At 36.4% G+C, this 13,249-nt stretch overlaps 1 protein-coding gene across 1 annotated transcript in view; it reads left to right on the top strand.

Annotated features, from left to right (window-relative positions):
• The first annotated feature begins 688 nt into the window (after window positions 1-688).
• Gart (trifunctional purine biosynthetic protein adenosine-3 Gart) overlaps window positions 689-13,249 on the top strand; it is a 29,778-nt gene continuing 17,217 nt past the window's right edge. The window contains 8 exon segments of the mRNA XM_067128538.1: window positions 689-849; window positions 4,228-4,392; window positions 6,744-6,851; window positions 7,954-8,093; window positions 9,775-9,949; window positions 10,489-10,699; window positions 10,868-10,998; window positions 12,083-12,206. Coding sequence (XP_066984639.1) covers window positions 4,228-4,392; window positions 6,744-6,851; window positions 7,954-8,093; window positions 9,775-9,949; window positions 10,489-10,699; window positions 10,868-10,998; window positions 12,083-12,206 — 1,054 coding nt within the window. The 5' untranslated portion in view covers window positions 689-849.

The raw sequence follows: 13,249 nt of genomic DNA, 5'->3' as shown, positions 1-13,249 counted from the left end.
TGACACAGTCAAGCTCGAGAATATCGGTTACGAAGTCACTAACTACAGTAAAAGACTGTCGATTGTGGTAAACGAGATATCCCTGCAACCCGAAGCAGTGGTACAGATAGGTTAATCAGTTGGAAATATTGTAAGCTTCCTGAAAGCGTTACTTCTTATTTCTACGATTGGGCGTTTTTAAAACTGTCATGCGTTGTTCATGTTGTTATTGATGATGTACACGGATGCCTCTGTATGCAATGTTTTTGGAAAGGCAGAACAGGGTGTTTATAATATTGTAATATATCTTATAAAATAGACCGAAAGCAGTTCATGGAAAGGAACTTGTAGTTCAAGGTCGCAGCAGATCCCTCATCACTGTGAATCGGATGGTAGGCAACTGGTTTTGGCCCAAGGCTGCACAAGAAAGCGGCCCTGGCGAGGTTTAACCAGAACTGGTGTTGTTGTTTCCATGCTGCACTGAGATCGTGCAACTCGTCCTTCTGTCACTTTAAGACTCTAGTGCAGTGATTGATGCCCTTCACAGTATAAATCGCAGTAATATTTGTTTAAAAACACCCGTGACGACGTGTTATCCAAATTAACGAGGTTTTCATTGAGCCGGCGATTAGGGTACTGGGATAGCGGACCGGGCGGTTGGGTTGTGGGCAGCACGGGGAACGGTGGACAACTTGAGATCCTAAGTCTCAGTGGCCACCTATCTCAAATCGCAGACGTCTCCATGCGGTTCTCCTGTGTCTCAGTGGTTTAGTTGTCTGTGATCTGGCCAGGAGTTACAGTGTACAGTCGTTTTCCTCTATTAAAGGGTTTTAGAATACTGAGGAATCATCTTCAGCGTCAAGATCAACGGTAGGTGCCAGTGTCTTGACAGTCAGTCATACTATACTAAGTAAACTTTTTTTTTTTTTACTTAGAATAAGTTTATACAAGTGAACAGCCCACAATTGCACTACAGATGTGACTTTTGTCATTTTCAAAGAAATTTAAGGGATATGTCTATTATAAACTTACACTGTTGCTTAAAAATTTTACTTTAAAACGGATGTCATCATGAAATATATCAATCCTACTTGTGGGACGAACAAATATACAAGTAAACAAGTTGTGCTTCTTTTAACCGAGACAAATCGGGTATCAGAAGGGTTAGAAAAGACTAACATAGATGAAGACACCAACACACTTGACAAATGCTCGTAGGGATAAATATACAAACAGGCCAAACCAGTTATATTATAACGTTCATTAGTAAACCGCGTTTAATATTTCTGAAGACCTCAAAAGGCCACCACAACCATGATTTAATGCTTTGATAATGGCCAATTATGGGTTTTCAGCTATGGGCAGGACAGCCATGTTCCATTACTTTAGGTCGTCTGTTTTGCATTTACGATGAAGTATATTATACTGTATTTAGTGTTACTTTGATTTATATTTCTATTCATTCATTTATCATCTCCGCCTATTTTCATTTTCCCTTGGAATCTAGCTGTGCAAACTGAACGTCTGTTAGCTTTTTTCTGCTTATTTTGAATAAGTTATGAATAATTAAGTAGCTTCATGTGATTATCGTTTTCAAACATGAACTGACTAATTGGGTTTCGTCACCAACATCCGGCATGGTCGTTGTTTTTGTGATTGCCCTCTGCCTTGATGCAGTCCAAAGTTCACGAAGGAACTTACTAAATAATTATTATTATTATTATTATTATTATTATTATTATTATTATTATTATTATTATACACAAAATGAAGGTAAGCATCAAATCTTGCTTAGCAAGATTCACAAAACTGAATGGCTATACAGTGAAAGATAACTTACTGGTTGATTGGTTTTTGTAGACTGATTTTGTTAGATTAAGCCAGTCATGTGCTGGAATGGGTTGTGCCTCAACGGCAAAAAAACAAACTCATAACTGAGAATATAAAATCGTGACATAGTTTTGGCAAATGTTCTTTATTGTGTTTTGACAAAGTTTGTTGCTCTTACTTGACCCACACACTCTCTTGTCTGAGCCACAATGCTCTTCCCTTGTCAGTCCTTCAGTAATCCATCTTATTCCTCAGCCAAAATCGCACCATACTCCTATCACAGTATTCAAATTAGTGTTATGTCCCTTTAATTCTTACAGTCCTCTTTATTCCTTTGCAGACACACTGTTCAGAATGATCTTTTCCTTCATCCAGTCATAACTTCCACAGCCAATCCATCCCCTGAAACATGCTCCCACCAGTGTATAACAGCATTTCACCTAAAATCCCATTTGCTCGTGCAGCTATTCTAAGTTTCAGTCTTCAACTGGCCTCTTTGACTTATTTATCACACCCACAAGCATTCAGAAACTCAAATAAATAACCACTCCTATTTCTTTATCCTGATCCGCCATTTTCATCCAGTGCAATAATAAGAGGTGGCGTTGTGTTGACATCACTGCCTTAGGAAATATGAGTAGCTTAGGACATGAAGACAGGTTAGGAAATGTACCCAATGGAGCCGGAGATTCCCCCCCCCCTTTTTTTTAGCGATGGAATTCATTCCATCACCATTGCCATTCAAATTTCAATTTGAATGGCAACCTGTTACCAACATGACTGAATGAGAAAGGTAGATATTTTTCAAGTCCAGGTCAACAAAGAAAGAAACTATTTTTTACCTTTATGTTGAATGTACAGTGCTGTTAGACTTCCACAGCAGAAGCTGGTATCGTCTAATTTTCAAGAATCGTGCATAATTCAAAAACAATTGCCAGTGACTTAAGGGGGTGAGGCTTATGTGCTAGTGGAACCTCCTAGGGCAGCAGTCTTTAGGTCGTTGTGCTCACAACCAAAACAGTAGCAGTCAATTACGAGGTTTGGAAGAGACAAGAAAGGACTAGTGAAACAAAAGAGGAAAATTATAAATGAACTATGATATTGATCCAGCTCTCATGTATAGAGTGAATGTGAATGGGTTGAAAAAAAATGTAGAAGCCGATGTGAACTACTACATTATATGTGAAATGAGAAGGATTGGAATGGAGGAGAAGTAATTAAGTATACCTTAGTTTAACCAGATCACTGAGCTGATTAAAAGCTCTCCTAGGGCTGGCCCGAAAGATTAAACTTATACTACGTGGCTAAGAACCGACTGGTTACCTAGCAAGGGACCTACTGCTTATTGTGGAATCCAAACCACATTATACCGAGAAATGAATTTCTATCACCAGAAATATTCTTCTTTTAGCGTGCTTTTCCCACATTTTTTGTATGGGGTAAGCACGATGCCTTCTTTTGAAGGACTTTGATTTGGCTTAAATTCTTCTAATTCTTCATTGGCCGGCCGGAGACTCGAACTCGGGCCTAGCAGAGTGCTATGATCCATAAAGCACGAAGGATGGACCAGTCTTGTGAGGCTGCTTGGTCACACAGAGAAAGGAGGGGGACATGCTGGAGAAAAGCCAAGTTAATTTAAACGTTCCGGGAAGGAAAAAATGGATGCCGAGGATGAGTAGACTAGATGGTGTAAAAGAGATGCCGGTGCACAGGGCTTCACTTTCCAGGAAGAAGAAGAGTATGTACAAGATGGAGGTGAGTGGCACATGTGTGTAGGAAGGAAGACCAGTGTGCTGCTAATGAGCCTCATTTGTATGTATGCTGAGCAAATGATAATTTCGAGGTTTTCTCCAAAGGAGGAATATGTGACTTACTTGTTTTACACTGGAGTAACACCTCTCTCTCTCTCTCTCTCTCTCTCTCTCTCTCTCTCTCTCTCTCTCTCTCTCTCTCTCTCTCTCTCTCTCTCTCTCTCTCTCTCTCACCCCATTATGGGTACCAACTCATTACCAAATGTTAATTAACAAAAAAAGTTAATAACTTTTAGCATTTATCATCATAATTCGGTGTGCTCAACTTAATGTAATCATACTTCCAAAGTAAATTATGTTTAGGTCAAGAAGAAGAATCAGATGGTACAGTATTATTGGTTGGTGTAAAATACCTTAATTATTATGAATTCATGTTTCACCTGTAAACACACACTATATGTATACACACATATATATATATGTGTGTGTGTGCATATGTATTTATAATTATATATACAAATATATATAGTGTTTTGTATCATTAATCTGGTGGAGTATTTGTAAAACATGAAAAAAAAAACGTACAAGAACAAGTGAATGTAATCAACAATAAAAAAAAAAGAATTTGCGGTGAAACACTGACTAATAAAAAACGTTACGCTTGCAGATGAGTGCCTTGCTCGTGATTGGCTCAGGAGGGAGGGAACACGCCCTTTGTGATGCCCTGGCAAAATCTCCCTCGGTGTCATCAATCCTGGCCGCCCCTGGCAACCCTGGTACTGCTGCCCTCAGCAAAGTCACGAACATTACCTTAAATGTCAAGGACCATCAGGTGAGTTGCTTTGATATTCTCTCTCTCTCTCTCTCTCTCTCTCTCTCTCTCTCTCTCTCTCTCTCTCTCTCTCTCTCTCTCTCTCCATTTATACCTGTCTGTATGCTTTTTCAGTCAGTCTAGAAACACTCACAAATGAGTTTGAAATTTGAGTAGGTTGCAATCTCTCTCTCTCTCTCTCTCTCTCTCTCTCTCTCTCTCTCTCTCTCTCTCCATTTATACATGCTTGTATGCTTTTTAAGTCAGTCTAGAAACACACTCACAAAAAGTTTGAAATTTGAGTAAGTTGCAAGTCTCTCTCTCTCTCTCTCTCTCTCTCTCTCTCTCTATGCTTTTTCAGTCAGTCTCCAGAAACACTCTATACAATTGAGTTTAGAAAAATTTGAAAGTAAGTTGCAAGTCTCTCTCTCTCTCTCTCTCTCTCTCTCTCTCTCTCTCTCTCTCTCTCTCTCTCTCTCTCTCTCTCTCTCTCTCTCTCTGTTAATGAGAGTATAATTTATTCTCCTAATGCATTACTCAATGAAGTGTATTGCAAAACTGCAGGCAAAACCTTCCTCTGTCATGCTTTATTAGACTTAATTTTCTATGACAAAGCCCTAAGACTATAAGGAAAGCAAGGAGGAAGGAAGTACCCTAAAGAAAACGACAGAATGGCCTCTCAAAGAAAACTGAAGTAGGAGGAGAGTTCCAAAGCTTGGTTCAGTGATCGAGGGAGAATAAGTGCCACTGAATCCATAGAACAAGTAACCTATGGGGAGAGGTTGCTGGACTGTTATAGGAGCTACTAGAGAGAGAGAGGCCTCTTTGTTAGTGAGATTTAGGTGATAAATGGATTAGCCTACATGTAGGACTTAGGTGAGATATAACTTATAATAATACTTGATGATTGGCACTTATTCCTGTGTTAAAAGTGCCCTTCAAGATAATGCAGCTGCAATCAGCATCTATCTTCATTAAGATCAATACAAAGTGGGAATTTGTTGCTTCTTTCCTTTGGAAAGTGGTGATAAATAATTGTTTATTTTGCCATTCTTTTTCTTTATTGGCTTTAGAATTCAATCATGATCCATTTCTCATAACAGCAGACTACTAAGGCATGTTGCAAGTACAAGTAAAGCTTATAAAAAAAAAAGTAGAGGAAAGAACAGATCTCATGAAGAACACCATTAAAGTAACAGATCTGGAATGATAGACAAGTCTGATGTCTGAAGTAAAATAAGTTCACAAAGCCACAAAAAGAGAGTTTGAATAACAGCAACTTCTGCACAACAGAATCAACTTTCCTTCAGCCACTTTGAGAACAGAGATGCATACATAGTCAACTCTGTTGGAGATTAGCCTCCAAAAGGAAGTACAAATAACTCTTGGACGTGCTCCAGTTTCCATAAATTACATTAATTATTATTGGAGTAGGAAAGAATATCTTAAAGCAGGCAGACAAGGATCTGGCTGGAACAGCCAAGCTATTTGGATTAGGACATAGTTCTCTTTATCTTAGAAGGCATGGTTATAATCCTACATGGGCTGAGTGAGGGCCATCATGATGATCATTTCCTGGATAATCTTAGCCCCCTCCCTTTTTGTTTTAATGAATTCATCTAAAACTGGGTGTGGGCTGTCCTCTTCAAAAGATTAAGAAACTGTTTATCATCCTCATCTCCAAGGAAAAGACAAATATCGCGAGAGTTGATGGGTTTGTTTTTAGCACTGAAGCTGCTCTGTCTGAATCCAGATTACTATGCCTTTTCCAATGCAACAAGAACACATTGGTACATCACCCAAACTTAGTGCTTTGCCAGGTCAACTTTCTTAGTCGTTCTCTCACTTGAGAGTGGTAGAATTTCTGAATTTGAGAGGGGTCTTCTTGACTGTTCTCATTGCAGACATAGGGAAAAGGATGGTGTGTCTGAAATACAAATATATCCAACAATTAAGCCAAAAATATCTCTTGATATATTTCTCAGCATTCTCAATGTGCTTTGGCCACTTTTGACCTACAAACCAAGCTTTGCATCTTAAATCTGTCACAAAAATTTTCCTATACATTTTACCATGCTTTCTGCTATTTTTAGTTCAAGACAAAATCATGCACTGAAAACATCACATAATGTACAGTACTTTAGCTATAAATGAATACAGCATGAAAAAGGAAGCTGTAATTATGGAGTTATTGTTTATAAAAGATGAAATATCCTCTAATTATCAACTCCCTATTAATATTATTTACAGAACCAGTCATTATAAACTGCAGTGCTCTTGAAATTGGATAGAATAAGACTTTTTATTCTGTAAGGTATAATACAATATTTATATGTTTGGTAATTGAAAATTTCCATTTTTAACCTTTAAAGGCTGTGATAGATATCTGCAAAAAGAATGAAATTGAAGTTGTTGTGGTTGGACCGGAGGACCCACTGGCTGATGGATTAGCAGATTCTTTGAATACGGCTGGCATTAAGGTGTGTATATTTTTACCTGATTAATCATATCTCAACATTTGACGTAAACAGTGTATTCCATAGTCATTTGTACAGTAGTTATTTTTGAATTTGATATCAATCATTATTTAATGATTTTTTATATAGTATTTCTGCATAAGTTTTATTCACAGAAAGTTAGGAGCTACTGTATCATAAAGAGTTCTTTCAACATACATATAGTTGTACTGTATTTGATTGAAGTTTTCATTGTACCTCATCTGGTAATGTGGTTTTCTATTTGGGGTAATATTTATTCCTCAAATAATTTTTAATCCTGTTAATTCCTGTGCTGTTATAGCAAAGGCATCTGTCTACCTGACCCTCCTTGTAAACCTTTGCCTTTTGGGGAACCTTTGCGACCACGTTGGATTTCACTTACTTATAGCACATAACTTGCTTGTAACTTTATCTTGAAAGTGTTATGTGATGCAGCTTTGATACTTATTTGGAGATAAATCACCAGTTTTACATCTCAGGATTTTTATTGCAAAATTGTAAATTTCAGATTTCTTGTTTACCCAGATATTCAGTGGTGTTACACATAACCTACACTCAATGTCTTGGACAAGTTATGAATTGACAATTGACAGACAGTTATTTTTAAAAAATTATTATTAGCTGCAAAAAATGGCATTGTTCAAATTGTCTTGTGTATGTTGCTATTTTATGTGAGATTGTCAAAAAATTTGAGTTTGGGATTTGACTCAGAGCAATTTGCTTACAGTTTGCAATTTACATGATCTTGAATGTGTTACAAGATGGTCCAGATTTGGCTATTCGTATTTTTTTTTTTTTAGAAAATGTTAGATTGCTCTTATATAAAGTCCTCTTGTGTGCAGTTAAATGTTTTCAGTTCAAATTTTGCTTAACACAAACCTGAACAAGTTATAAACATAAAGGTTTGACAAATATTTTGGGGGAAAATCTCAGATTTTTGTGACTTACATTTTTATTAATTACTGATTTTCAGACTGCATAAGGGGAGGTGGCATGGAATTTAAGCATGGCCACTTAGAGAGAGCTCTAATTTGTCCTCGGAATTTACATTCAACATAGTTGCTTTTAATGACTTGGTTTTCAGGTGTTTGGCCCAAGCAAAGCAGCAGCTCAGATTGAGTCTAGCAAAGCTTGGGCGAAAGACTTTATGCAGAGACATGGCGTTCCTACAGCTAGATATCGCACCTTCAGTGATCCTCAAGAGGCCAAGAAATTCATACAGAGGTGAGGTTGCTTCGCTGATTCTAAGAGGATATCAAATGTCATGGAGAAAGTAAGGATGGCAGAGAAATAAAATAATAGTCCGTACTCATGTGGTATGGTAAGGAAGTTGTCAAATGGCCAGGAGCACAGGGTTTTCAGTTCCATACCCTGTACTCATTTTTCTAAATGACTATAAGTACAGGGTTTGTAGTCCCATACCCTGTACTCATGTTTTTAAGTGAGAGAAAATCTGAAGTATTAGGTCTTGCAATTTTGTGTATGAATGATGCACTGTACTGGAGAGAAGAAATGTTTGATATTTAATTTGCTGAGAGAAAGTTGAACACTGTAGCACTCATGACACTGAAATAAAGAGATAAACAGAGTGAAAACTGTGATTGTGTCCAAGGTGGCTGAAAGATACAGGTAAAAGAAGAAGTAGTGCCTGTGGTATAAGGAAGGATGTGGGGAGCCCAAAGATTTGTGGGTAAAATTGGCTGTGAAATGAAAAAAATAAGTTTTGACAGTGTGTGTGTTCCAGGAATGAGACTGAAAGAGAAATTTTTTTGGAGAATCTGAATGTGTACATGACTGGGTTTGGACAATGAAAAGGATGGTGATTCAAGTACTGTACAAGACTAGTTGATTATGAAATACTGTACTGTTATGGTGTAATTTTTAGTTAATGAGTGCTTGGAGTGAATAAGAATGAAGAGCCCTGTGGAAATGTGTTCATCAGAACACATTTCTGTGGAAATGTGTTCTGATGAATGTCATGATAAAAAAAGGATGGCAGGAAGTTTATATGATTATTTTCTGGTTGAACTGAAAATGAACCATCACATGGTGTACAACAAACACAATTTTCTCAAAATGGAAAAAGTAGGAACCAATTCAAATTTTTTAAAAATCTACTAAGTTAAAGTAACCTTACCTGACTGTATCTTGTGCTTGCAGCTTATTTAAAGTTCATCTCTGCCATTCAACTTTTTATTTATTAAAGATCTTGTAAACTTTCAACATTGTGATAAAAGTCTTCCTTAACAAGGTTCTTCTTATTCTTTTTTTATGGTCAATTGTTTTCAATAAAGCAATATTCTTCAATTTAAAGAACTTTTGTGAAGTGTAAACCAACAATCTTTAGAGCCCCAGGATGTGGAAAACTGTCTTGACTAGAAACCATCCTATGTTACAATAAAAATGACCTGAGTATAATCAGCAAATGAAAGCACACTACACAAAAAAACTGACACTCTTATTTAATCAACTGACGCATAATGATGTAAGAACTCAGGTTGCTTTTGTAAGTAATTAGTAAATTGCTTGAATAGAAGAGGAAAGAAAGATGTTGAAAATGGTACACAGTAACAAAATGCACTTCAAGTAACATGTTGGTTTTATGTGCAGTGAAAACATTCTTGGTTAACAGGGAAAAGAGGTGTGTGTGTGTGTGTGTAAGAAGGATGCTCAGGGGAAGGCCATCATCAGATTGCACCAAAACAATACTGGAACAAACTAAAAGAGCCCCTTCTATAAACAAAACTCCCCAACCTCCAGGTGTCTGATAGGTTTGTTCCTTAAAAGGAAGGGGTATCTAATTTCATACACTGATCTGATGATGCCTTGACTGTCTATAAACTACAGTATATGCCATTCGTTTATTAAAGAATATGTCATGCAAGATTCTCAATTTTATTTTCAGTGAATCTTGGCATGGATACGTGGTAAAGGCATCAGGTTTAGCTGCTGGCAAAGGGGTCATTGTAGCACCTTCGAAAGACCTGGCTCTAACAGCTGTGGAAACAGTTAGTCAAAGCTTTGGTAATGCAGGAAGCACATTAGTTATTGAGGAAATGCTTGAAGGCAATGAAGTTTCTGTAAGTACACAGATCATTCAGTTACATAACTAGGATTTTATTCCATTTTGCTCATTGTCATCTATTAAACTCTTAATGCTGAGCAAGTTCACAGTTTTGTTTTTCTCTTTATTGTACTGAGGTCATGGTATCTGCTTTACAGATTTGGTGCTATACATCCTTTTGTGGAAAATGTTAACAAAATCTGATATTGAAAATATTTTTCCATTTTGGCTGGTTAACCCATCAGCCCTAGAGGCTAAAAGTGTCCAAGACTGTAATAGGTCTCTATATATTATTGAGAAAATTTGTAATAGGTCTCTATATATTATTGAGGAAAATTTGTAGATTAAATTCTGAAGAGCTACGTATTACGGGGATGAGTTTTCATGATTTTTAGGCATACTGGCATACAGCTAAAGCTGATATTCAGTGAGGTATTCCTTCATATTTCACAGTACTATGTCATTGTGAATGATCAATACCATTGATTTTTTCATTGAGACAATTGCTTTTCAAGAACTAAATAAATAATGAAAACTTCTACTATTTCATTCCAGTTGCTTGGCTTCACGGATGGAACCACAGTAGTAATGATGCCACCAGCTCAGGATCACAAGCGTTTGGAAGACGGGGACCTTGGTCCTAACACTGGTGGGATGGGTGCTTATTGTCCTTGCCCTCTTGTTTCCTCGTCACAGGCTAAAGCTATTGAAGATATACTTAGAAAAACTATCAATGGTTTGAGAGCTGATGGCATTCCTTTTGTTGGTAAGTTAGAAAATGGTTGTTAAAATTATTTCTGTTTTTACATGGCAAAAGTGTGACCCAATATAGCATTCATGATCTGTAACCTTAAGGGATACAAAGACTCGGATTTCCTTGTGTTGTATATGAAGACTGCCTGTACATTGTAAAATGACATGTCTCCTTTTCCAGGGGTCTTATATGCAGGGTTAATGCTAACATCATCTGGCCCTCAAGTATTGGAATTTAACTGTCGCTTTGGAGATCCTGAAACTCAAGTTCTGCTTCCTCTTTTGCGTACTGATCTTTTTGAAGTGGTCAAGGTAACTTAATACTTTTTACGACAATTGTGTGGTCTTAATTCATCAGCTTCTTTGACTCTTAAAATGTTAAGTTTATGTAACCATATATACCAACAAATCAAGACAAACAATAGAAGACTCCCTAACATTCTTGAAAGAGGATGATCAGACATGCCTTAAGCTAACCCTTGCTTTATGAAATATAGAGTAATTATCATTGTTAAAACTTAGGATGACGAGTGTTTCGAAAATAAGGTTCTAGCACCCTAATGGATCTTTCACTTGCCAGTAAGGTGCTTTGTAGATCCTTAACAGAGATTCCTAGACTGATAATCATGGCCTTAATTTTAGACCTTTGACAATAAACATGAGAATTAGTTGCAAGATTTGAACTTGCATCTATTTCCATTTTGTTAGTGTAAGACTAGTTGACACTAATGCCATAAAAGCAATGGCTGGCCTGTGTCCAGCATAATAGGATGCTGTAAAATAAAAGTTCAAATGTGTTTCAATTCCCTGATCACAGTTAAAACATTCTATGGACCCAGTCTTGCTTAAAGAGATGCAAGCTTTTAGCTATGGTTAAGCTAAGTACTCCACGCTCTGGAATTTACCTCAGAAACAAAGCCTGAACATGGAGTTTTAGTGAAAGAATATTTTAAAATATTCAGTCAAGTTATGGACACTACAAGAGGAATTGGGTCGTACATCCTTCTTAGATATTTGGCAATCATTGGATTTACTATCTAGCCATATGAAACCTTGAAGAGATTGTAAATATGATACTGCTCAAAATTTTTATTAAGTAGTTTGTAATCAGAATACTGTACTAACTTTTGTCTAATGATATAGTAATTGTTGTGTGCTGTTTTTGGAATGTTTGTGTAGTGTACTTGTAGATGGAAACACCTGTGAGTTAGTGATGTTAGTGATTGTTACATATTTACTTTTCCATGTTTATACTGCTGAGGTAGAAAGCCATGATTCCAATAGCTTATAATGTAAAATGAAATATAGTAATATATAAACTTTGTTAGTGAATTAAACCCTCCACCTCAAGTTTAACTGATCAGCTTTTCTAAATAGTTTTACTAACCTTTTCCAGAGTTGCGTTGATGGCAGGTTATCAAACTTGAGTGTGGAATTCGACGAAAAAAGTAGTTGTGTGACGGTCTGCGTTGTCAGTGGGGGATATCCAGGTTCATACCCTAAAGGAAAGAGAATAACAGGTATGAATACTGTATATACACTTTTATGACACCCTACTAATGTATAAGTGAGTAAATTTTATAAATTCACAATTAAATTGGTAACAAGACCAAAAAGAGAAGGAAAATGGATGTAGTACAATAGAATGTATCCTTGTGAATATAAAAAGGGTCCTTGAAACTTTAGATTGCTATAATTCATAATAATATCTTTGTTTTTCATGAATGAACAGCATGGTACTTATATTAGTTTCTTATGACAGTATTATTTAATGAAAGTGTCATAAAAACTTAATGTACAAGAGATTGTAGAATTAATAATTTTTTCTGACATACAGTGTAATAAAACCAGTTTCATGCACTAAGATACACTTAAGCTATATATTTTTTGTATTGAGTTAAGTTTTTGTTTCACTGCAAACCTATTACTATTTTTTAAATGGCCTATTTGTGCATCACACACACAAACCCCAAACATGATATTCCACCTGTAAAAACCTATCAGGTGGCTCAGGTACATTGTCACATGCCATATACGTATTCTCTTAGGTCCCTGGTAGTTAACTGAATCACTGGATGTCAGCCAATTAGTACAGGCCCTAAAGAATTCAGGATTACTGTTATAGTTTCATTTTTTCCTTGTGCTGAGTGATAACATTTGTTCCTTAGGTATTTTTGTTTACTGGAATGGAGGTATATTAAAAAAATTTCAGGTATTGTACTTCTTTTTTGGCTGTCTGTCATCATTGCTGAGCTCTTATGTCTCTTTGATTGTTAGAATCATATTTAATAATTATTTTATGATTATGCAAGTATGCATGCATCTAACTAGGAAGAGCTGTTAGACACATACCATTTTGCTTCAAATTATAGAGTCCACCTATTTTCTTCTAGCTGATGTTGTATAAGTTTTGTTTTAGTATGTATTTTTATTAATGGTATTTACTTGCGAAGCATGGAATGTATTATTCTTTTATGAAGTGCTCAACAGTTTAATGGCAAGTCCTTGCCCTTACTCATTAACTTAGTTTTTTTTTGATGGGGTTTAACAGTCTCAATAGCTT

The sequence above is a fragment of the Macrobrachium rosenbergii genome, chromosome 26, assembly GCF_040412425.1.
Source record: "Macrobrachium rosenbergii isolate ZJJX-2024 chromosome 26, ASM4041242v1, whole genome shotgun sequence".
NCBI classification, from domain to species: Eukaryota; Metazoa; Arthropoda; class Malacostraca; order Decapoda; family Palaemonidae; genus Macrobrachium; species Macrobrachium rosenbergii.
Note: the sequence above shows the minus strand (reverse complement) of the source record. Positions and strands in the feature narration are given on the sequence as shown.